The sequence below is a fragment of the Manihot esculenta genome, chromosome 12, assembly GCF_001659605.2.
Source record: "Manihot esculenta cultivar AM560-2 chromosome 12, M.esculenta_v8, whole genome shotgun sequence".
In the NCBI taxonomy this organism is placed as follows: domain Eukaryota; kingdom Viridiplantae; phylum Streptophyta; class Magnoliopsida; order Malpighiales; family Euphorbiaceae; genus Manihot; species Manihot esculenta.
Genome location: NC_035172.2, coordinates 24,543,338 through 24,569,167, shown reverse-complemented (window position 1 = coordinate 24,569,167; position 25,830 = coordinate 24,543,338). Strand labels below are relative to the sequence as shown.

Genomic DNA, 25,830 nt, shown 5'->3' with positions numbered 1-25,830 from the left:
GCTTTATAACTGGTACGTTCACCTCCTCCTGAAATTAATAAGTCAGTCAATATCAAGTTAAAAATATACATTACATTAATTATTAAATTTAAATAAATACGTACCTCTTAATCTCCTATTCTCTCTTTTACAGAATTCTTTTTGCGAAATAGGAATACTATGTTGCAGACGTATCCAAGGTGCATAATCTAATTTTTCATAAATACGAAAATAATAATTAACTATATCAGAATAATTTTTAATTTCAGATTTTGACCAAATACAATTTAAAATTTTAAAATAACATAACGGAACTGTTTCGATCAAAACATTAATCATTTCTATATTCTGCATATTATAACCAGAGCAAATTATTTCCTGCAAATAATAATTAAGCCATAAAACATGTTGAAAAAAATTATTTTCAGAATCCATTCTTAATTTATATATTTCTCTCCACATTTTTTTGACTCTATTTTTAGCTAATTTACCTCGTAAAACTTTTGGAACAACATAAATATAAGCCATAAATTAATTAAAACAGAAAAAAAAGATAATAAAAAAGTGTGAAAATAAATTATCAGAAAATAAATAAGTAAAAGCAGAGGAAAAATATGAAAAAGGGGAGAAGGAAATCAGAGTCAAAGGGGAGGTAAATACGAAGGAGAGTAAAAGGAGAGAGGAAGCTGAAAATCAAAACCGTGATGGAGGGGGTGGTGGAGGGGGTATTTATGGGGTTGGGGAAGGGGGGGTTGGCGCCTCTTTAAGAGGCGCCAGGTATATGTCCCAAGGCGCCTCGGGAAGCGTCAGGCGAAACTTCCCGAGGCGCCAGATCAGGCTGGCGCTTCTTAAAGAAGCGCCAGCGTGACCTGAAGCGGCAGGCTTCGCTTCCCGAAGCGTCCAGCCACGCTGGCGCCTCTTTGAGAGGCGCCAAGACTCAGTCTGGCGCCTCTTTGAGAGGCGCCAAGAGTGAGTCTGGCGCCTCTCAAAGAGGCGCCAGCGTCTGGCGCTTCTCAAAGAAGCGCCAGACTCACTTTTTGCCCGCCACGTGGCGGGCGAACACCAAAATGGGAAATAAGTTTTCCCCAACCCCAAAATGGAAAATAAGTTTTCCCCCACCCCTAATTTTGTAAAAAGCCCGAATTATGTTCCTCCTATCTATGAATTGGTCAACAAATTTGGCATACAATTTTTATGAAAGTTATTGATCTATTCTTGTAAGCTGCTAATATGCGCACAACAAATAGTCCTACTTCATAACACGTTGAACGCCTCACAAGGCATCTCTCTTAATTGATGGTTGTGCAAATTGTGGATGGCAGATTCCAGTTCGGCCCTTCAGACACAATGAATATGAGAGATTTATAACAACTGCCTTTCCCTATTATGGAGCTTCTTTTGCTACGGTACTCTTTCATTCTCTCTCCGAACCTGCACTTACTGTTGTTTATGCCTGCGCTAATCATTTTGTCTTGTTGATTGCAGATGGCTGGCTTCTTTGTCTTCAGTTTTGTTTACTTGTACAGTAAGTGAAGTCCTACCATTAAGAGGATTGAATTATGTTGGGATGATTAATGTTTCTTTCAAGCCTTTAGGAGAGAAAAAATTGAGGGCTCCTTTTGCAAAATTTTCTTCACAAATTTATTACATGAAACAGAATTAGGGTATAACATTAATGTACTGAAGTATGTAGCATCAGTTTCAGCTCTCATTCTGCCTTGTCGCTGGTTAGTAGTATTAGGAGAGCTGGATTCCAGTTTAGTAGGGTCTATTTGAGGTCGGGTCCAATCAGTGGATTGCTGTGACAAGATTATATCTTCTAAATTTTTCGGAAATTTGTAAGTATGATTTAGTTTCTGGTATTGCCGGTTATTAACCAGTTTTTCCTTGTATTTTTTTTAAAAAAAGCTCCCTATATTTTCTCACCATTTACAATTTGGTCCTATTTATTTAGCTCATTTTTACGTTAACAAGAGATCAAAGGAAATAAAGTTTTAAAACCCAAAATTAACCTCTTTTTCCACATCTCGCTGTCTCTGTTGTTGACCCTCTTCCCGTCTCAACATAGTTCCTACTATTGAATTTCTCAACGTTATTGTATATAAAATTATAAATTTGTGTTTCTTGTGTTGTTGATATTCCATCTTCCGCAGAAGCTTTAAAGGAACACCATGTTTATATCCAAATACCGTTGCCTGTATTGTGCTTTTCCACAAGAAAAGCATTAAAGATGCAAATTTAATCAGTGCTCCTTTTATTTTTTCTGATAAAATAATAGCATCAAAATTATAAAAACATAACAAAAATTGCCTTGAAATAGTAGTCCTACATAAGTCCTTTCAAATTTTGAGGAAACAGATTCTACATGTAAACTTGAAAAGAATGCTTAATCATATGCTTGGTTGCCGAAAAATTTAAAAATAAAAAGGAAATAAAACTTGAAACCATATTTTTCAATCACACATTTCAAATTATTATTATTTTTCTTTTTCAGATCTTAACGAAAGAACTCTAAAATATCAAATATTTTAAACAGCACCAAATCAGAAAACCCATTTTCACAACTTGCAATACTGAAATTTCAAATATTGAAAGCAAGGAATTTCAATGGGGATCTCGATCAGCAACACAAGTCAAGCATGGTTTTTGGAGCTTTTCATCAGCGTGATTGAGAAGAGGAATAATCTGAAAGAGCTTTTGGATGATGGGTGGATTTATTTAAAACTGACAAAAAAATGTAAAGCTCCAAAATGGATTTATTTGATTTGTTAAATGTGGGAGTTTGTGGATGGGTACTAACTTAGAAGATAAGATAAAAGGCAATTAGTTTTTTCCCAGAGCACTAACAACAAAATTAATTTGGACTTTTTAATTGTAATAGACATTGTAAAATAGTAGAATCACATGGGGAGCCAAACTCATATGAGAATGAGTTTGATAAGTACCATATTTGAAATCGGGGAGATTTATAATTGGGCTAATCTAATGTAAGTTTAACCTCATATGCAAATGAATTTAATAAATATTATATTAAATAAATATATTGAAATTTAAATGTAAATAAATTAAAAATATGTATTAATAAATTCATGAATCTATATACAAGTATTTAATTTGATGCTCGTTAAATTTATCATTGCCTTACTCTTTACATTATACAACAAAGGAGCATCTAATTGCAGAAGAGGGATGAAGCCGACATTGTACCATGAAACATCCCTTCAATGAAGGGAATAAAGCCGAGGCATGTGATAGAGATTATGACGTATTCTCTTTGTCGCTTTGCAGCTTGAGCCTACAATTGGTTATTAATTTCTTAAAAAGAAAAGTTTTACATACACCTAATTAAGTTATTTATGACTATAAATTTTAAATAAGAAAGATTACAAGTTTATATATCGAAATATAAATATTCAACCCTAATTAATAAGAAATATTTTTACTAAAAATATGAGCTATAGTTTAACACAATTAATAATATGTTATTAATTTAAATTTACATATAAAATTTACTAAATTTTAATTAATTTATTAATTATATATAAATATTTAAATGCCTTTAAGAATTTTTCGGTCCTAAATAAAGGAACTGCTTGTAAGGAGGGTTTGTTAGAAGTCTAACCAAAGGTGTGTGCTACACATGCTGACGTGGACTTATTGCAAGTCTTGTCGATTTTGCGTGGAAAACATGATAGCTTTTAATTGATTTAGGTGTTGCAACGCCGACGCATTGGGTCTACAAGTTTGGTATGGATGTGATATTTGACGCATGAATCTAACATATTTATGAAGTTGATACAACATAATAATATTAGTAAATATTAATAAATTGGTAATATAGTGGTGTGAGAATTATATTCAGAGATACTAATAAAATTTTAAGAAATTAAATAATAAAAATCTAATTATATTAACTTATTAAAATATTTTTAAAAATATTTAAAGTATTTAGTGCTCATTGCAATTTTAATTTTTTTTTTTTGAAATGGGATTGCATTTTTAATTTTATCAGTAATTTTAGAGTGGTCAACTATATATATATATATATATATATATATATATATATATATATACACACATATATATGCCAATGAGAAACCTTCTCATATTAGCTCTTTCTGTATAATATTTTATTTTTCTAATTTTTACACATTTCTTAATTTTATCATATTTATTTTCATTTTAATTTGATCATTAAGTATTTTTAAAATCTTAAAAAATAATATAAATTTATTTGTATTAATTATAAATTAAAAAAAATTAAATTCATTGTTTATATATATATATATATATATATATATAGAAAACTTATAATTTGTAATGTAACAAAACAATCGCCTAAAATAAATTATAAGTTGTCATCATAAACAGAGTCACGTAACAAAAATTTAATAAATCGATACGCGGTACTACAAGTAAAAAGGCTCGGACACTGTAAAATCTGATTTTTCATCAAAACTCACACCCCTAAAGAGGTCGAGTATTCACATAAAGTTATCGTTAGTAAGCACAATCCAGCCGATCTCCATTACACTTATAATTACGAGATTCCTAACTAATTAGCCAATAGGATCTCTTATCAATTAGTCGGCACCAGCCGGATTTTAAAAAAATACTATAATTAACTTCATCTGCTTACAGTATAAAAACTAATGATTATAGAGACAAACGTATACATTCTTACATAACTATTATTGAGTTCTAAATAATTATTTACATTCGCTCTTTTTTTCAGTTTACTGACTTGAGTGTCAGAGTGGTTGCCATAGGCGTCATCCATCTCACATTCTCTTTCTTGCAGAGTAACTAACCGCGAATCATTTTCATTTCAGCCACATTATTTGGTTCCGCTTCTGGGAAGATTCATTGAATTCTCTTTGTTCATGTGGATTAAAACCGGTCTCTTATCCATTTTCTCTTAAAATGAAATCTTTTTTTTTCTTTCTCTCAAAATGGCCGGCAATTCATGAGCTGCTGCTAAAGTTATTACCAATGAGGGCGCTATCATTTTTCCGCTCCTGACAGTGGACAAAACACATCCTTTATGGTCAACAAAGCAGATCTCAACAATTTAAATAATGAGCAAATGTTTCAATACATCAAAAAGTTGCAGGCTACTCTTGAGCAATACAAAGTTGCTTAAAGTTTGGGAGGAGGCATCATTCATGACTCCCAAGGGAAGGGAGGTGTAATACCCGGCTAGAGTTCGGTATCGGAATTCTACTTTCCGGTGGAATCTCGGATGTCGAAATCCGCTAGAAGGGTAAGAGTTATGGTTTTGTAAAGGATTTTAGTAAGTTTGAATGTTTTAAGTACAAAAGGAAATGAGTTTTTGAAAGAAAAGAGCCAAGGAAGAAATGCACAGGTTCGGCCGCCGAAGGTGAAGTTCGGCCGCCGAACATGCATGGCATTCGGGATCACGTTAGGCCGCCGAAGGTGGTCTGGCCAGCCACCTATAAAAGGCCCTAGGTCAGTGAATGGATAAGATTTTCTTTCCATTCACAGACAGAGGTGAGACCATGATCTTCCTTGGGTGATTTTCATGTTTTCTTCAAATCTTGCAAAGTTTTGATGGGTTTTATGTTGTTTTGAAGCTTTTGAGCAAATCAACCAAAAGTTTTGAAGTTGGAGACTTTGAGGGAGAGTTTCTCCATATCTCCACGTTGGGATCGTTTATCTTCTTGTTTGTAAGAGGTAAGTGAAGATCCTGAACTTCTTTTCATGTTTTATGAAGGTTTGATGAAGTTTTTGGGTAGAGATGCATGTGTAGGGTAAGTTGAGTTTTTGGTTGATTTGTGGTCAAAGCATGCTTATGTGTTTAGTTGTGTTGTTTGTTGGGGTTTTAAGGTAGTTTTGGACCCCTTTGTGCCTATACTTGTGTATATGCAGGTTGTGGAATTGTGGTTTGCATGTTTGTGTGGCGTTTGGGTATGTTTGCATGAAGCAGAACAAGTTTCTGCCTTACTAGAGAATCCAGTTTCGGCCGCCGAAAGAAGGTTCGGCTGCCGAAAGAAGGTTCGGCCGCCGAACATGCTAAGGAGGTGGTTTCGGCTGCCTAAGCTTGCCCAAGCTTGCCCTCGAAAGTTTGGACTTTCGGCTCTGGAGGAGGGTTTTGGCCACCGAAGGTGCCGCCGAAGGTTAGGGACTTTCGTCTCTGGAGAGGACTTTCGGCAGCCGAAGTGCCGCCGAAAGTGCTTGAGGTTCGGCTCTGGAAGGGACTTTCGGCCGCCGAAAGTGCCTTGTCCAGCCTTCTTTTACATGTTTTTCTTGATTCTTTTAGGATGTTTTAGGGGGGTTTTGAGGAGTATTTTAGAGTTGTTCTTGAGTTAGTTTGGTCCCTCATTTGAGTCCACCTGTGTAGGAACGGACCAGAGGAACCGAAGAGAGCAGCAGTGAGCACTGCTTCAGAGTATTCAGAGTTAGCTCAGAGTCAGCCAGAGGTGAGTGGAACTAAACTTCATTTTTTAAATTGAGAAATTAAATGCTTTTAGCATGTTCCATGCATCATGATATGTAATAGGTTGAGTGCACTAGAATACACTAATGTGACGCATTACATTATTCTATGCTTGTACGGATTGGACATAGTTTTGGATTCACTAACCCTTCGAGTAAAGTCCTGAGGAGCCCTGAGAGGGCCGGGCACAGAGCACCATAGGGTGCATAGAGAAGTCCTGAGTAGCTCCTTCGCGGGCCGGGCATAGAATGGAGGGAATTTTGAATCTGTCCGTCTGAGATGGGTGATTTACTTGTGATGTGATGCATTCCATGTGAGCATGTTTATTCACATGTTTTATCTGTTCTACTCACTAGGCTAGTATAGCTCATCCCTCTCCTTTAACCCCAGTCTTGCAGGATCAGAGTCAAAGGGAAGTCAGCAGGGTACAGGAAGAGTAAAGAATATTGTAATAGAGTGTGGACATGTAATATTGTAAAGAAATGGTTTAGTATTGTATAGTGTAGAGTATTGTGCTTGACCCATGTTGTAAATCCTTTTTATATACATGGTCTATTTATGTGCTGTGAATGTTTTTATCAGTATGTGAAAAACCAGGCTTAACAGAGTATGAGTTGAACCCGTCTAGAGCAAGCTCTAGTAAGGGGTTTTATAGTACAGAGATAGTGCATGCACAAGTTGAGCCTTGGTTCAGAGCATCAGTTTTATGTTTGTACAGAAAATTTTGATCATGTATGGGATTTTACAGGTACACAGACAGTATAGCAGGCTTGCTACGGGTCCTGGCGATCTTAAGTCGACCTGGATCCTAGCGCCGGTAGCAGTCCGGATTCCGGGTCGTTACAGATTGGTATCAGAGCCCTAGGTTCATATGGTCGGACCTAGATAGAGAGTGTCGGGCTCATAGAGGTATAGTAGGTCAAGCACAATAGGAAAGCATGTCCACTAGGATAGGATGTTGAGTCCTGTCTATTTGCTGAGGTGTAATGCCATGAGTTAGGCATGTGCATTGTTGTTATGTGAGGTTTATATGCTGATGTGTGCTGTTATGTTGTTTTCCAGAAAGTTAAGATGAGAGGAACTCGTCGATCTGCACAATTGACTGAAGTCCCACCAGTGAATGAGGGTTCAGATGCTTGTCCTCCTGCGTTGCCAAGGGCAAGGTCTCAGAGGTCTAGCAGGGAGGATACGTCAAGGGACCCTAGAAGGTCTATTGACGAGAGCAGAAGAGGAGCGGATAGAGGAGGGAGCTCAGAGGAAGTGAGGGAGGCTATGGATGTGGATCAGCAAGGAGAGGAAAGCATGGGTATAGGCAGGTCGGAAGAGGGTATGGAAGAATCTCAGGGAGGCGCTCAGGCCTCGGGATTTGGTTATCCACCCCATTATCCACCCTTTCCACAGGGCCCAGGGTATCTGATAGGGGGTACGTCGGATTACTCTAGTTTTTCCCATATCCTACCTACATGCCTTACATGCCTTATACTCCTTTTTACCCACCATATCCCATGTATCCACCCACACCTTTCCATCCCAGTTCAGCATACCCAGAGTTAAGCTCAGCACCTTCTGCACCACCAGAACCAGAACCAGTAGCCCCAGTTGTCCAAGCACCGCAACCTAGCTCAGCTGAGGGAAGCAAAGTGAAAATGACAGAGTACCTGAAGTTGGATGCTCCTAAATTCAATCCGGGAGATGATCCATTTGAGTACCTCAGAACGGTTAAGATGATAATCGATGAGTTAGGAGCTGATGATAGCAGAGCCATTGAGATGGCAGGGTTCACATTGAAATGTAAGAAGGCTCGAGAGTGGTTCAAGAATTATGTGGACCCCAGGTTGGACAGTATGTCATGGGGAGAGTTCGCCAATGAGTTTGCAGGGTGGGCTTTTCCTGACAGTTCCAGGGAGATGAAAGTTATAGAATTTGAGCAGTTGAGGCAGACCGAGGAGATGAGTGTAGATGAATACACAGATAAGTTCCTGGATCTGCTTCAGTATGTGGGTCAGGCTTATGACATTGACCAGAAGAAGGCAAGGAGATATACTATGAGACTTCATCCCAGGTATTTCTCCTTGATTCTTCCAGCAGAGAAAGAGAGTTTCCACTCTATAGTGGATGCCGTCAGGAAAATGGAGGCGAGTGCCATTATTCAGGGAACAGTGAAACAGCAAGTGGCACAGTCTTTGGGTTCTAAGACCCCCAGTGCAGCAGCTTCTGGCAGCAAGAAAGGAGAAAAGTTTAAAGCGAGGAAGGGCAAGTTCTGGAACAAGATCAAGTCTAGTCTGGGAATGGGTAGTGGCTCAAGCTCTGGCACAGGTAGTACAGTCTGCATGAGATGTGGGAGACCGCACAGAGGAGTTTGTCAGTTGGGATCTTCAGCCTGTTATAAGTGTGGACAGGAGGGACATTTTTCACGGAAATGTCCTCAGGCGACCTTTATGGCACCATCCCAGCAGATGAGCTCAGGCAGTGTAGCACAGCCAGCAGCTCCAGTCATGCCTCATAATAGTGGCAGAGGGAGAGGGTCAGCCTCTTCTTCAGCAGCAGGTTCCCGAGGTGAAGGACCAGTAGCCCCAGCACGGATCTTCACTGTGACATAAGAGGAGGCAAACACGTCGAACACAGTGGTGTCAGGTAATCTCATCATTGGGTGTTCTAATGTGTATGCTTTGATGGACCCCGGTGCTTCTCACTCTTTTATTGCTTCGAGAGCCGTGGAGAGATTGGGTCTGATGATTTCTGCGTTAGAGTGTCCTCTCTGGGTCAATGGACCCAAATGTGACCCATCAATGGCAGTGTCAGTCTGTCGCTTCAGTCCAGTGTTCATAGAGGGTAGATGCCTTCCAGCTGACCTAGTGGTTCTAGATTTGACGGATTTTGATGCCATTCTAGGGATGGATTGGCTATCTACATATGGTGCTACCTTAGACTGCAAAGACAAGGTAGTTAGTCTCAGAGACCAGGATGGGTCAGAGTGTGTCTTCAGAGGAGACAGGAGGGGGACACCGAGAGGTTTGATCTCAGCCCTTCAGGCTCGTCGTTTGCTTAGGAGGGGTTGTCAGGGGTTTCTAGCTCATGTGAGAGAGCTAGATAGACAGGTTAGGGAACCAGCCTCAGTTCCAGTAGTTCGAGACTTTCCAGACGTCTTCCCAGATGAGCTTCCAGGACTACCACCTAATAGGGAGATAGAGTTTGCAATAGAATTGCTGCCTGGTACCAGACCTATCTCTATTCCTCCCTATAGGATGGCGCCAGCAGAGTTAAAAGAGCTAAAAGAGTAGTTGCAGGACTTGGTAGATAAGGGTTTCATCCGCCATAGTACCTCACCTTGGGGTGCTCCAGTGCTATTTGTCAGAAAGAAGGATGGATCCCTCAGACTTTGTATCGACTATAGGCAGTTGAACAAGGTCACTACCAAGAATAAGTATCCCCTGCCTAGGATCGACGATCTATTTGACCAGCTAGCTAGAGTAGGTTGTTTCTCTAAAATAGATCTGAGGTCCGGGTATCATCAGTTGAGAGTCAGAGAAGCAGATGTGCCAAAGACAGCTTTTAGGACCAGATATGGGCATTATGAGTTCTTAGTAATGTCGTTCGGGTTAACTAACGCCCCTGCAGCATTCATGGATCTCATGAACAGAGTTTTCAGTGAGTATCTGGATCACTTTGTTATTGTCTTCATCGATGATATCTTAGTGTACTCCAGAGATGCAGAGGAGCATGCCCAGCATCTGAGGACAGTTCTGCAGACTCTGAGAGAGCATGGTTTATATGCCAAGTTCTCTAAGAGTGAGTTTTGGTTGAGGAGCATTTCATTCTTGGGGCATGTTGTATCAGCAGAAGGTATTGAGGTAGACCCCAAGAAGATAGAAGCTGTAGCTAACTGGCCTAGACCCACATCAGTGACTGAGATTAAAAGCTTTTTGGGTTTGGCAGGTTACTATAGGAGGTTCGTTCAGGACTTCTCAAAGATAGCTGCTCCTATGACCAAACTGACTTAGAAGAATTAGAGGTTCGTGTGGTCGGACCAATGTGAAGAGAGCTTTGAGGAGCTAAAGAGAAGATTAACATCAGCACCAGTGTTAGCTCTGCCTGTCAGTAATGAGGACTTCACAGTGTTCTGTGATGCGTCCAGAGTGGGACTGGGTTGTGTTTTGATGCAGAATGACAGGGTGATTGCTTATGCTTCTAGACAGCTAAAGAAGCACGAGTTAAATTACCCCACCCATGACCTAGAGATAGCAGCAGTTATCTTTGCACTCAAGATGTGGAGGCATTACCTTTATGGGGTTAAATGCGAGATCTTCACAGATCACAAAAGTTTACAGTACATCTTGAGTCAGAAAAGAGCTGAATCTGAGGCAGAGAAGGTGGGTAGAACTGCTCAGTGACTATGATTGCAGGATCCAATATCATCCGGGTAAGGCGAATATTGTGGCAAACGCCCTAAGCCGGAAATCACTTAGCAGTTTGTCCCATATAGCAGCAGAGCGAAGACTAGTGGTGATGGAGTTTTATAAACTGACGCGGAACCCTATGGCACAAGCCTCAAACCCACACGCACAAGTAGATATGGAATCCAAAGATCTGATAAACCCACCTCCTATGGCACCCCACACTTAGAGAAGCTGAAACACCAATGATTGAAGGATTTAGATGAGAATCTGACAAACGCCACAACAAATAGTTGATAAGTTAATCGAGATTCCTGGTGCAATTGATGAAAGCAAATCCTCACTCTCACTCAAAGCAATACACGCCAAAGGCATGAAAATAATTCTGATAATTTGATTTCAAAGCTGTCTCTTACAATTGTTTCTTATCCTTATATAGTAAGGAGAAGAACAATTAAAACCCTAAGACACTCTTCTTGGGCCTGACTTAAACACATAAGGCCCAAGCCCAATCTCATACTAAAATAACACATAAGTATTAAAACATAAGCCCACAACATGGCCCAACACTCTAAAACTTAAAAGATAAAATATGGCCAAAATACAAGCCCAAACAAAACTAAAATAAAACAAGTGTTTAAATAATAAAACTAGCAAGCCCATCATAACAAAGTTCAATCTTCACAAAAGCCTTACTTGATCTTCACTTTAGGCTTTCCTTTATGTAGTTTTAGCCCATAGGTTTGATTAGGCTCCCTCAACCTATGATTGCAAGTGTTGCACCAAATCTGTCCCATATGAATTAAAGCACGCCCCAAATATATATGGATTATATGAATATGATTTTGAACTACTCTTGGATCCATTGGAATGATATAAGTTTGCTCCACACCATTGTTAGAAATTTGTCCTATTGGATCCGTATCATTCCCTCTTTCTTTAGAAAAGATTCGTCCTCGAATCTTGCTGATATTTATGTCAAGAAGGAAAGCTTTAGGCACCCATGTATCTTCAAAGACCTCCTTTTGAATAGGTGGAAATAGTATAAAACTTTCATCATGGATGTTTTCATCAACAACCTGCACATCAAGAACAAATGAACTAGACATAAAAATATTAGTCATAGAAATATCATGTGGATGTGACCCATTCTCCTCTACAACTTCCAAAACAGTCTTATTCACCTCCTCCACCTCATCAATCATGTGCTCCCCATGTCCACCATCATTCACAACCTCTTCTATAAGCTCATTAATGGAATTTTCTAGAACAACTACATTAGATGCATGCATTACAACTTCCTCTTCAATTTGAATCTCTATGGAAGTTGACATTGGTACTTTAGCCTCTTCTTTCTCCTTTTCTTTCTCCATCTTCCCTCCTTGAACTAGTCTTGATTCTTTTCCAGCCTCGTTACCCTCAAACTCACTCTTTTCTCTCATTTTTTCCACAGAACTCAAGCTCTCACTCACCTTTGTAGCCAAGGCCGAAGCCTCCCTCTCCCTCTCCAGCATTTTTATGTGATCGGCATATACCTCTTGAGGTGATAAAGGAGCGAGTATAAGCTTCTGTCCTTCATGAGTGAAGGAGTACTTGTTATTGAGCCCATCATGTTGCACCTTTCTATCATATTGCCACGGCCTACCCAACAATATATGGCTTGCCTGCATAGGTACCACATCGCACAAGATCTCATCCTTATACCTACCAATAGAAAATGGTATAACCACCTGGCGTGTAACTCTGACCTCACCACAATCGTTCAACCATTGCAATCTGTATGGCTTAGGGTGTTTAATAGAAGCCAAGCCCAATTTCTCCACCATATACACACTAGCCACATTTGCACAACTACCTCCATCAATAATGACAGTACACACTTTTCCATTAACCAAACACCTAGTGTGAAATATGTTTTCCCGTTGTTTCAGGCTTTCTTCCTTAACCTGCATATTCAGAGCACGCCTAGCAACAAGCATCTCACAATGTGCAGCAAGCAACACATTATTAACAAACACATCCGAATCATCACAGTCATTATTGCAATTATGAGTTCTTTGAGGTATTCTTGTAGAAGTGGACGCTGGTGAGACATTTTGATCTTTACTCATCCTACCTTTTATCAACAAAGAACAAAGAGAACTAGCAAATATTGTGTTAGAAAAGAAAGAACTCAAGTGTTTGCACACTTACCACTCTTTTGCTGATTCTTCAATTGCACTTCAGAAACTAAGGTCAACAAACTAACCACAAGGTGCGTTTAATGAAACAAAGAAAAAAACCTAAGGAAAGAAGGAAGCGCACAAAAAATAGAAAGAAGACACTGACAATTTGGAAAGTAACACCAGAACTAGGTGGTGTGCTACTTGAAAATATCACCTAGAGTATAGACACAAGCAAATAATACTCCAGCAATGTCAAGGAAATAAAAACAAGCTTAAACCAAAAAGGAAACTTAGAATTCAAATAAAAACGAATCTGGAAAATTTTGAATTTAATTCACTTCAAAGTAAATTAAATATGGATCTATTAAAATCTACCCAAAAAGGCAAGTATCAAGACCCACAAATAGAGACAGAAAAAAAATCAAATAAAATTCAATAGGCAGATTTCTTTTGTCTCTAATCTGGATTCAACCCAATTCAAATTTCAAATTTCCAAATTGATTCCCACAAACTACAGCAATCAATTGAGATAGGTACGGAAATATAGATACAATCACAATTTCTGCCAGAACAAGATAAGCCAAAGGGAATTTTTTTTTTTTCGTTTTTTTTTTTTTTTTTTTTGTATTGCGATTTTTTTTTTTTGTGATGCACGAAGAAAAGGAAAACTCAGAAAAAAAAACTCAGAAAAAAAGGAAAACTCAATAACGAAGGAAAGGAAACTCACAGAAATCAATAACGAAGAAAAGGAAAACCCAGAAAAAAAACTCTAGATCCTGAGATAAATAAGAATTTACCTCACTTTGGCTCTGATACCAACTGACGCGGAACCCTATGGCACAAGCCTCAAACCCACACGCACAAGTAGATATGGAATCCAAAGATCTGATAAACCCACCTCCTATGGCACCCCACACTTAGAGAAGCTGAAACACCAATGATTGAAGGATTTAGATGAGAATCTGACAAACGCCACAACAAATAGTTGATAAGTTAATCGAGATTCCTGGTGCAATTGATGAAAGCAAATCCTCACTCTCACTCAAAGCAATACACGCCAAAGGCATGAAAATAATTCTGATAATTTGATTTCAAAGCTGTCTCTTACAATTGTTTCTTATCCTTATATAGTAAGGAGAAGAACAATTAAAACCCTAAGACACTCTTCTTGGGCCTGACTTAAACACATAAGGCCCAAGCCCAATCTCATACTAAAATAACACATAAGTATTAAAACATAAGCCCACAACATGGCCCAACACTCTAAAACTTAAAAGATAAAATATGGCCAAAATACAAGCCCAAACAAAACTAAAATAAAACAAGTGTTTAAATAATAAAACTAGCAAGCCCATCATAACAAAGTTCAATCTTCACAAAAGCCTTACTTGATCTTCACTTTAGGCTTTCCTTTATGTAGTTTTAGCCCATAGGTTTGATTAGGCTCCCTCAACCTATGATTGCAAGTGTTGCACCAAATCTGTCCCATATGAATTAAAGCACGCCCCAAATATATATGGATTATATGAATATGATTTTGAACTACTCTTGGATCCATTGGAATGATATAAGTTTGCTCCACACCATTGTTAGAAATTTGTCCTATTGGATCCGTATCATAAACTCATCGACGAAGGGCTACAGCTAGAGTTGTCTGGTACGGGTGCGTTGATAGCACAGATGAGAGTGACACCTGTGTTTCTGGAGCAGGTGGCGCAGAAACAGCATGAGGACCCTGAGTTAGTGAAAATTGCCAAGACTGTTCAGTCAGGCAACAGTGCAAAGTTCAGATTTGACAACCAAGGGATCCTTCGCTATGGGAATCGACTATGTGTACCAGATGACATTAATCTGAAAGGAGACATTATGAGAGAAGCTCATAATGCAAGGTACAGTGTTCACCCTGAAGCCACTAAGATGTATCAGGATCTGAAAAGAGTGTATTGGTGGCCAGCTATGAAGAGAGAAGTGGCACAGTTTGTGTCCGCCTGTGAGGTTTGCCAGAGGGTGAAACTAGAACATCAGAAGCTGGTTGGAATGCTTAACCCACTGCCGATTCCAGAATGGAAATGGGAGAACATAGCTATGGATTTTGTAGTGGGCTTACCGGTAGCGTCCAACAGATTAGACTCCATATGGGTGATTGTGGACAGACTCACAAAATCTGCTCATTTCATCCCTGTTAGGAGCAACTACTCGGTGGACAAGTTAGCACAGGTTTATTTGGAGGAGATAGTAAGGTTACATGGAGTCCCAGTGTCTATAGTGCCAGACAGAGGACCGCAGTTTACCTCCAGATCTTGGCAGAGTCTGCAGAGTGCGATGGGCACAAGGTTGGATTTCAGCACTGCTTTCCATCCACAGACCGATGGACAGTCAGAGAGGACCATCCAGACCATAAAAGATATGCTCAGAATGTGTGTGTTAGACTTTGACGGTTCTTGGAGGCAGCATCTACCTTTAGTGGAGTTTGCCTATAACAACAGCCATCATGCTAGCATAGGGATGGCCCCTTATGAAGCTTTGTATGGAAGGAAGTGCAGATCACCTGTTTGCTGGGAAGAAGTAGGAGAGGCGGCTCTTGCAGGGCCGGAGTTAGTTGAGATCACCAGCAGAGTGGTGCCCATATCAGAGAGAGGATCAAGACTGCTCAGAGCAGACAGAAAAGCTATGCAGATATCCGCAGGAAGCAGATAGAGTTTCAGGAAGGTGATATGGTGTTGCTGAAGGTGTCTCCAATGAAAGGAGTGGTTCGCTTTGGGAAAAAGGGTAAGCTAGCCCCACGATACATTGGACCCTTTGAGATCTTGCAGAAGATCGGGAGTGTGTCGTACAAGCTGGATTTACCTGCTTCTATGGAGAGAATTCACCCGGTTTTCCATGTTTCTATGCTCCAAAAGTTCGTGTCAGATCCGAGTAAGGTTCTTAGTGAGCCTGAAGTAGAGATCCTTGGAGATCTCACCTATATAGAGCAGCCAGTGCGGATCCTTGACACACAAATCAGACAGCTAAGGAACAAGGAAATTCCAATGGTGAAAGTCCTTTGGAACCACCACAATCTAGAAGAGTGCACCTGGGAGACACGGGAGTCTATGCTCCAGCAATATCCATATCTGTTTTAAGGTTATTTTCCTCCTTTTTATGTGTTTCATTGTTTGTGGAACATTCAGGAACGAATGTTCTGAAGGGGGGAGATTGTAATACCCGGCTAGAGTCCGGCATCGGAATTCTACTTTCCGGTGGAATCTCGGATGTCGGAATCCTCTAGAAGGGTAAGAGTTATGGTTTTGTAAAGGATTTTAGTAAGTTTGAATGTTTTAAGTACAAAAGGAAATGAGTTTTTGAAAGAAAAGAGCCAAGGAAGAAATGCACAGGTTCGGCCTCCGAAGGTGAAGTTCGGCCGCCGAACATGCATGGCATTCGGGATCACGTTAGGCCGCCGAAGGTGGTCTGGCCAGCCACCTATAAAAGGCCCTAGGTCTGTGAATGGATAAGATTTTCTTTCCATTCACAGACAGAGGTGAGATCATGATCTTCCTTGGGTGATTTTCATGTTTTCTTCAAATCTTGCAAAGTTTTGATGGGTTTTATGTTGTTTTGAAGCTTTTGAGCAAATCAACCAAAAGTTTTGAAGTTGGAGACTTTGAGGGAGAGTTTCTCCATATCTCCACGTTGGGATCATTTATCTTCTTGTTTGTAAGAGGTAAGTGAAGATCCTGAACTTCTTTTCATGTTTTATGAAGGTTTGATGAAGTTTTTGGGTAGAGATGCATGTGTAGGGTAAGTTGAGTTTTTGGTTGATTTGTGGTCAAAGCATGCTTATGTGTTTAGTTGTGTTGTTTGTTGGGGTTTTAAGGTAGTTTTGGACCCCTTTGTGCCTATACTTGTGTATATACAGGTTGTGGAATTCTGGTTTGCATGTTTGTGTGGCGTTTGGGTATGTTTGCATGAAGCAGAACAAGTTTCTGCCTTACTGGAGAATCCAGTTTCGGCCGCCGAAAGAAGGTTCGGCCGCCGAACATGCTAAGGAGGTGGTTTCGGCTGCCTAAGCTTGCCCAAACTTGCCCCCGAAAGTTTGGACTTTCGGCTCTGGAGGAGGGTTTCGGCCGCCGAAGGTTAGGGACTTTCGTCTCTGGAGAGGACTTTCGGCAGCCGAAGTGCCGCCGAAAGTGCTTGAGGTTCGGCTCTGGAAGGGACTTTCGGCCGCCGAACCTACCGCCGAAAGTGCCCTGTCCAGCCTTCTTTTGCATGTTTTTCTTGATTCTTTTAGGATGTTTTAGGGGGGTTTTGAGGAGTATTCTAGAGTTGTTCTTGAGTTAGTTTGGTCCCTCATTTGAGTCCACCTGTGTAGGAACGGACCAGAGGAACCGAAGAGAGCAGCAGTGAGCACTACTTCAGAGTATTCAGAGTTAGCTTAGAGTCAGCCAAAGGTGAGTGGAACTAAACTTCATGTTTTAAATTGAGAAATTAAATGCTTTTAGCATGTTCCATGCATCATGATATGTAATAGGTTGAGTGCACTAGAATACACTAATGTGACACATTGCATTATTCTATGCTTGTACGGATCGGACATAGTTTTGGATTCACTAGCCCTCCGAGTAAAGTCCTGAGGAGCCCTGAGAGGGCCGGGCACAGAGCACCATAGGGTGCATAGAGAAGTCCTGAGTAGCTCCTTCGTGGGCCGGGCATAGAACAGAGGGAATTTTGAATCTGTCCGTCTGAGATGGGTAATTTACTTGTGATGTGATGCATTCTATGTGAGCATGTTTATTCACATGTTTTATCTGTTCTACTCACTAGGCTAGTATAGCTCATCCCTCTCCTTTAACCCCAGTCTTGCAGGATCAGAGTCAAAGGGAAGTCAGCAGGGTACAGGAAGAGTAAAGAATATTGTAATAGAGTGTGGACATGTAATATTGTAAAGAAATGGTTTAGTATTGTATAGTGTAGAGTATTGTACTTGACCCATGTTGTAAATCCTTTTTATATACATGGTCTATTTATGTGCTGTGAATGTTTTTATCAGTATGTGAAAAACCAGGCTTAACAGAGTATGAGTTGAACCCGTCTAGAGCAAGCTCTAGTAAGGGGTTTTATGGTACAGAGATAGTGCATGCACAGGTTGAGCCTTGGTTCAGAGCATCAGTTTTATGTTTGTACAAAAAATTTTGATCATGTATGGGATTTTACAGGTACACAGACAGTATAGCAGGCTTGCTACGGGTCTCAGCGACCTTAAGTCGACCTGGATCCTAGCGCCGGTAGCGGTCCGGATTCCGGGTCGTTACAGGAGGAAGCCTTTATTGATACTCTAAGGACTCGGACAAAAGCGATCCAAACGCGGTCCAAAGGAAAGGCCAAGTTCGAAGAATAACAGTCACCAGGCGATGCTCCGAAGGACGTCGATTGGAATCTTGTACGGGTTGCTCAAAGGTACTAGAAGGAGAAGGAAGAGGACTATGACTTGGACGATGTCTCACCCCCTATCAGAATAGATCTTAGCAGAAACTTTTCCAACCAAGTTCAAGCTGCCAAACTTGGGCAAATATGATGAAACAACATATCCCAAAAGTCACCTGGCGATCTTTGGGATGACCATGCAGCTTCAGGATGTGCCTAGTATTTCTGTCAACACTCACAAGTTTAGCTCAGAAATGGTACCAATATCTGAGCCTAGGTTTAATTCAAAACTTTACACAATTTGCTATGTTATTTAAATCTAGGTTCATTACTTGTATACCTCCTAAAAAGCTCTCCTCTAACTTATGGATGATCCGCCAAGGAGAGGAGAGTCTTTAAGGAGCTTTATCTCACGTTTTAATGCAAAAGCAATACAAGTTGAGGAATTAAATCATGAGATAGCATGTGAAGCATTGAAGAAGAAGGAAACATGCAATGTCAAGTTCATAGATTCCATAATTAAGAACCCAGCCACTACATGCCAACAGTTAATGGACAAAGCCCAGAAATACATCAGGTTGAATGATGAAGTCCAAGCATTGAAAGAGGACAAAAGACGAGTCAACAGTAAAACCAAAAGTCAGAGAGGCGATGATACAAAAGAGACCATAAAAGTTACCCAATCTCCCGAAGGAGGGATGACCAAAGTAAGTATAAAAATTATACTCCATTGAATGACTCACGAACACATATTCTAATATGGATCTGGAAAAACAATAAGAAGGTTAGGTGGCCTCCCAAGCTCAACCCCGAGAAAGCTGAAAGGTGAGACAAGACTAAGAACTACCGCTTTCATGAAGACCACAGGCATACAATGGAGGAGTGCATGTAGTTGAAAGATGAGATCCAAACATTAATAGGGACGACACACTTTAAAAGTTTTCCAGAAAGAATAGAGAAGAGAGAATGCCTGAACCCAAAGTAACAACTTGTAAAATTACCCCTGACAGTGAATTTGTAGGAGTTATACATGTAATTGCAAGAGGACCCAGTGATGGATGGCAAGGGAAAAAATAAACGCAACATAAAAGGCAACCTGTCAGTTGAGTAGGAACCATGGCCAAACAGGAAGTAAGATTCAGACTTGTAGACAATGCAACAGGATATTTTTAAAATGACCCGTTGGTCATCAACATCCATCTAAACAGGTATGAGGTGAGGCGAGTCTTGGTAGATACAGGTAGTTTCATTAATCTTCTCACCTTAAATGTTTTTAATAAATTAGGCTTGAATAAAAATAGTCTTGTTAAAGTCTCCCATCCATTAGTGGGATTAGGAGATAAAATTATGGCAGTATTGGGCACCATCAACCTCCCCCTTGTGCTGGGTGATGAGAAGTATAAGCGGGAGCTATATGCGGAGTTTGTAGTGGTAGATATCCTGCTTGCGTACAATGTAATACTCGGTCATCCAATTCTAAATTGTCACGGTATAGTTATTAACATGGGTGCCAAGTGTCTTAAGTTACTAGCTCCAGGAGGGCTAATTATAGTCCGAGACAATCAGAAGTCGACCTAAGAATGTTATAAACACTCTACAAAAAGCCTCTGAAAAGCGACGATGCCCATCGACTTGCTAGATAAGCCTGATTCTCACACAAAACTAGAGCCAGCAGACCCATAGAAGAAGTCCAGTTAAGTAAGGATCAAAATGTATGATTCAATACTGCATTAACTGGTAAAATAAAGAATCATTTAACAGAATTACTAAAATACAGATGTAATAGGAGTGGACCCAACTCTTATCACCCATAAGTTGTCTATCGATAAAATAATAAAATCGGTGTAATAAAAAAAAGAAAGTTTGCACCGGAGAGGCAATAGGTGACTAAGGAGGAGGTTAATAAGTTGTTAAGTGCATGATTAATAAAGGACGTCTAGTATCCTACATGGCTCGCTAATATATTACTGATAAAGAAGGTTAACAGGAAATGAAGGATGCGTATGGATTTTACTGACTTGAATAAAGCATGTCCAAAGGACCATTACCACTCTCATTTATCGACAGGTTAGTAGACTCGACCTCGGGTCATGCAGTGGTTTCCTTTCTTGATGCCATTTCAGAATACCATCAGATCATGATAGACACCGAAGATGCAGAAAAGACTAGGTTCATTATTGATGTAGGAGTTTTTTGATACAAAGTGATGCCGTTTGGACTAAAGAACGCAGTGGTGACTTACCAAAGACTAGTGCCGGGCATCTTCAAAGACATGATAGGGTCAACAATCAAGGTGTATGTGGATGACATGGTGGTAAAGAGCCGATCCTTATAAGATCATCCAGATGATATTTGAAAAGTTTTTGACGTACTGGATAAAGCATGTATGAAACTAAACCCTGAAAAATGCACCTTCGAGGTAAAAGCTAGAAAGCTTTTAGGGTATACGGTCTCAGAAAGAGGGATAGAGCCAACATTGAAAAAATAAATACCATTCAAAAGATGGAGGCACCTAAAACCATTAATAAAATATAAAAGTTGAATGGGCAGGTCACAGCTCTTGTCTAGTATATATCATACTTAGCTAGAAGGTGTCTCCTATTCTTTAAAGCCTTAAAAGACAGAAATAATTTGTTTAGGCGGAAGAGTGCATAGAAGAATTCGAAAGTTTAAAAGCTTTTTTATCATCTCCCCCTTTGCTAAGCTCGCCTGTTGAAGGAAAGATTTTATTTTTGTACTTGTTTGTGACGCAGGAAACAGTAAGCTCGGTATTCATTCGTGAGAACAAAGGGGAGCAAAGCCTAATCTATTATTGACGCGGAACCCTATGGCACAAGCCTTAAACCCACACGCACAAGTAGATATGGAATCCAAAGATTTGATAAACCCACCTCCTATGGCACCCCAAACTTAGAGAAGCTGAAACACCAATGATCGAAGGATTTAGATGAGAATCTGACAAACGCCACAACGAATAGTTGATAAGTAAGCCAAGATTCCTAGTGCAATTGATGAAAACAAATCCTCACTCTCACTCAAAGCAATACACGCTAAAGACATGAGAAGAATTCTGAAATTTTGATTAAAAGCTACCTCTTACAATTGTTTCTTATCCTTATATAGTAAGGAGAAAAACAAATAAAATCCTAAGACACTCTTCTTGGGTCTGACTTAAACACCTAAGGCCCAAGCCCAATCACACACTAAAATAACGCATAAATATTAAAATATAAGCCCAAAACTTGGCCCAACATTCTAAAACTTAAAAGATAAAATATGGCCAAAATACAAGCCCAAACAAAACTAAAATAAAACAAGTGTTAAATCATAAAAAAATAGCAAACCCATCATATCAATGCTGAATAAATTAGACAGCATTATCTCCATTAAACACTTTAAGCAAGGTGAGTAGCTTAGGTGTGTCTTCAAGCTTCACGAGACATTTGCCAAAGGCAAGCTCAGTCAATTCTTGTGTTACTTGTTCTTGAATGTGTAAGTTCATAGCTGCTTCAAGCTTCTTAGCTTTGCTCCTTGTCACTGGTCCACTAGGGAGCACCAATGGATCCTTGCTTCCTTGATTCTCATGTGATTGGGTTTGCTGGTTCGTATCATTCCCTCCTTCCTCGAAAAGATTTGTCCTCAAATCTGGAACATGGTCAAAAGGGGACAAGTCAGACACATTAAAGGTAGCACTAAACCCATACTCACCTGGCAAGTCTATTTTATAAGCATTGTCATTGATTCGCTCTAAGACTTGAAATGGACCATCACCACGAGCATTCAGCTTATTCTTCCTCTGATTTGGAAATCGTTCCTTTCGGAAGTGCACCCAAACCCAATCACCAAGAACAAACACCACTTTCTTCCGTCTCCTATTTGCTCTGTCAGCATACACCTTGTTCCTCTTCTCTATGTTAGACCTAGCCTTCTCATGTAAGGACTTCACCAATTCTGCCTTTTTAGCACCATCTAAACTAGCAAGCTCATGTAAAGGTAAAGGAACAAGATCAAGTACAGTTAGTGGGTTAAAACCATAAACAAGCTCAAATGGAGAAAACCCTGTAGAAGAATGTATGCTACGGTTATATGCAAACTCAATGAAAGGCAAGCAATCTTCCTAAGTGTTCAAATTCTTACCCACTATAGCTTTGAGTAAGGTACCAAGAGTTCTATTCACCACCTTTGTTTGGCCATCTGTCTATGGATGACAAGTAGTGGAATATAAGAGTTTAGTACCCAACTTACCCCACAATACTTTCCAAAAATGCGAAAGGTACTTTGTATCTCTATCTGACACAATTGTCCTTGGCACTCCATGAAGTCGAACCACTTCCCAGAAGAACAAGTCAGCGACATTGATGGCGTCATCAGTTTTATGGCAAGGAATGAAGTGAGTCATCTTGCTAAACCTGTCGACAACAACAAATATGCTATCTCTACCACGCCTAGTCCTAGGTAAGCTAAGCACAAAGTCCATAGAAATATCCATCCAAGGTGAACTAGGAACAGGTAAAGGCATATAAAGACCATGAGGCATAGACTTAGACTTTGCCTGTCTACATGCAATACAAGAAGCATACACTTTCTCAACGTCTTTGCACATAGAAGGCCAATAAAAATGCTCAAATAAGGTGTCATAAGTCTTATGTACTCCAAAATGCCCCATCAAACCACCGCAATGAGATTCAAGCACAAGCAAATCACGCATAGAGTAGGGGTGAGCAGTATTCAGTTCAAACCGAAAAAACTGACCAAATCGAACCGATTTGAAAATTTGGTTCTGTTTTTTATACATTTCGGTTCGGTTTGGTTTTTAATTTCAGAAATTTCGGTTATTTCGGTTCGGTTTGATTTTGATCAGAAAAAACTGAAAAAACCGAACCGAACCGATTAGTGATAATAATATATTTTTTCAATAATATAGAGAAATTAAATCATATTAAGATTAAAATATTAAAAATAAAGTGTAAAAAATAAAAACTTATTAAAAATCGAAATCGATCAAACCTAATCGAACCGAATCAGACTGGTTCGGTTCGATTCAGTTTCTGACCAAAATCGGTTCGGTTCGGTTTTCATAAACACTAAAATTTTGATTTTTGATTTATTCAGTTCGGTTCAATTTTGAACCGAATCGACCGAATGCTCACCCCTAGCATAGAGCATCTAGGTACACATAATTTCTTACCCTTAAACAAGTAACCATCATGCCTATAAAAAGAGTTAAAAGCTCCATGCTCACAAGCCACAAACACATTGCCGAAATCAACATCATTAATGTACAAGTCTTTAATATGCGCAAAACCAAGTAATTTAGAACTCACAGCATTAATTAAAGCATACCTCCTAGACAAAGCATCTGCAACCACATTGTCTTTCCCATGCTTATACTTAATCACATATGGAAATTGTTCAATAAACTCAACCCACTTACCATGCCTCTTATTCAACTTGCCTTGTCCCTTCAAGTGTTTTAAGAACTCATGATCCGTATGTATCACAAACTCCTTGGGCAGGAGATAGTGTTGCCACACGTCCAGTGCTCTCACCAAGGCATACAACTCCTTTTCATAGGTTGAATAATTGAGATGTGCTCCGTTCAACTTCTCGCTGAAATAGGCTATTGGTTTCTTCTCTTGCATCAACACAGCCCCAATACCTACGCCAGAAGCATCACACTCAATTTCAAAAGTTTTATCAAAGTTAGGTTGATACGGATCCAATAGGGCAAATTTCTAACAATGGTGTGGAGCAAACTTATGTCATTCAAATGGATCTAAAAAGAGTTCAAAATCATATTCATATGATCCATATAGATTTGGGGTGTGCTTCAACTCATATGGGACAGATTTGGTGCAACACTTGCAATCATAGGCTTAGGGAGCCTAATCAAACCTATGGGGTAAAACTACACAAAAGGAAGCCTAAAGTGAAGATCAAGTAAGGTTTTTGTGAAGATTCAACTTTGTAATGATGGGCTTGCTATATTTTATTATTTAACACTTGTTTTATTTTAGCTTTGTTTGGGCTTGTATTCTAGCCATACTTTATCTTTTAAGTTTTAGAGTGTTGGGCCATGTTTTGGGCTTATGTTTTAATACTTATGTGTTATTTTAGTGTGTGATTGGGCTTGGGCCTTATGTGTTTAAGTCAGGCCCAAGAAGAGTGTCTTAAGGTTTTATTTATTTTTCTCCTTACTATATAAGGATAAGAAATAATTGTAAGAGGGAGCTTTTAATCAAATATTTCAGAATTCTTCTCATGCCTTTGGCGTGTATAGCTTTGAGTGAGAGTGAGGATTTGCTTTCATCAATTGCACCAGGAATCTTGGCTTACTTATCAACTATTCGTTGTGGCGTTTGTCAGATTCTCATCTAAATCCTTCGATCGTTGGTGTTTCAGCTTCTCTAAGTTTGGGGTGCCATAGGAGGTGGGTTTATCAAATCTTTGAATTCCATATCTACTTGTGCGTGTGGGTTTGAGGCTTGTGCCATAGGGTTCCGCGTCAGTTGGTATCAGAGCCAAAGTGAGGTAAATTCTTATTTATCTCAGGATCTAGAGTTTTTTTATTTATTTTTTTTTGAGTTTTCCTTTTCTTCGTTATTGATTTCGGTGAAAGCTTTTGTGTCCATGGCTGCACCTTCTTGATCATTAATCATAAAAAAAAAAGAAAAATTCAAAATCCAAAAAAAAAAAAACGAAGAAAAAAAAATCGCCTTTGCCATATTTATCTTGATCTGACTGAAATTGTGATATGCTTCCTTTTTCATCCATATTTCCTTATCTATCCCAATTGATTGCTGTAGTTTATGGAAATCAATTTGAATTTTGAATTTTGAATTTGGTCGAATTCAGATTAGGAGATAAAAGAAATTCTGCCTATTTCTTAAAGTGCACATTTAGGGCAATTGCATCTAAATTGATTTGATGTCAAATCCTTCTTTTAACACCAGAATTTTCGTCCATATTTCTGATCTGAGAGAAATTTACATTTTTCTTTTCTGATTCTATTTGTGGGGTTTTGATACTTTCCTTTTTGGGTAGATTTAAGTAGATTCATATTTAATTTGCATTGAAGTGAATTAAATGCAATATTTTTTGTCCAGGTTCGTTTTTATTTGATTTCTAAGTTTCTTTTTTGGTCTAAACTTGCTTTTGCTTCCTTTACATTGCTGGAGTATTGTTTGCTTGTGTCTATACTCTAGGTGATATTTTTCAAGTAGCACAAAACCTAGTTCATGTGTTACTTTCCAAATTGTCAGTGTCTTCTTTCTAGTTTTTGCGCGCTTCCTTCTTTCTTTAGGATTTCTTCTTTGTTTCACTAAACGCACCTTGTGGTTGGTTGTCTGAAGTGCAATTGAAGAATCAGCAAAAGAATGGTAAGAGTGCAAACACTTGAGTACTTTTTTTTAACACAATATTTGCTAGTCCT

At 39.3% G+C, this 25,830-nt stretch overlaps 1 protein-coding gene across 1 annotated transcript in view; it reads left to right on the top strand.

Annotated features, from left to right (window-relative positions):
- Positions 1 to 1,858, top strand: part of LOC110627590 (dolichyl-diphosphooligosaccharide--protein glycosyltransferase 48 kDa subunit) — a 48,254-nt gene extending 46,396 nt beyond the window's left edge. The window contains exons 12-13 of the mRNA XM_043948754.1: positions 1,302 to 1,385; positions 1,465 to 1,858. Of these exons, the coding sequence (XP_043804689.1) occupies positions 1,302 to 1,385; positions 1,465 to 1,512 (132 nt within the window). The 3' untranslated portion in view covers positions 1,513 to 1,858. The remainder of the gene's footprint in view (positions 1 to 1,301; positions 1,386 to 1,464) is intronic.
- The last annotated feature ends 23,972 nt before the right edge of the window (positions 1,859 to 25,830 follow it).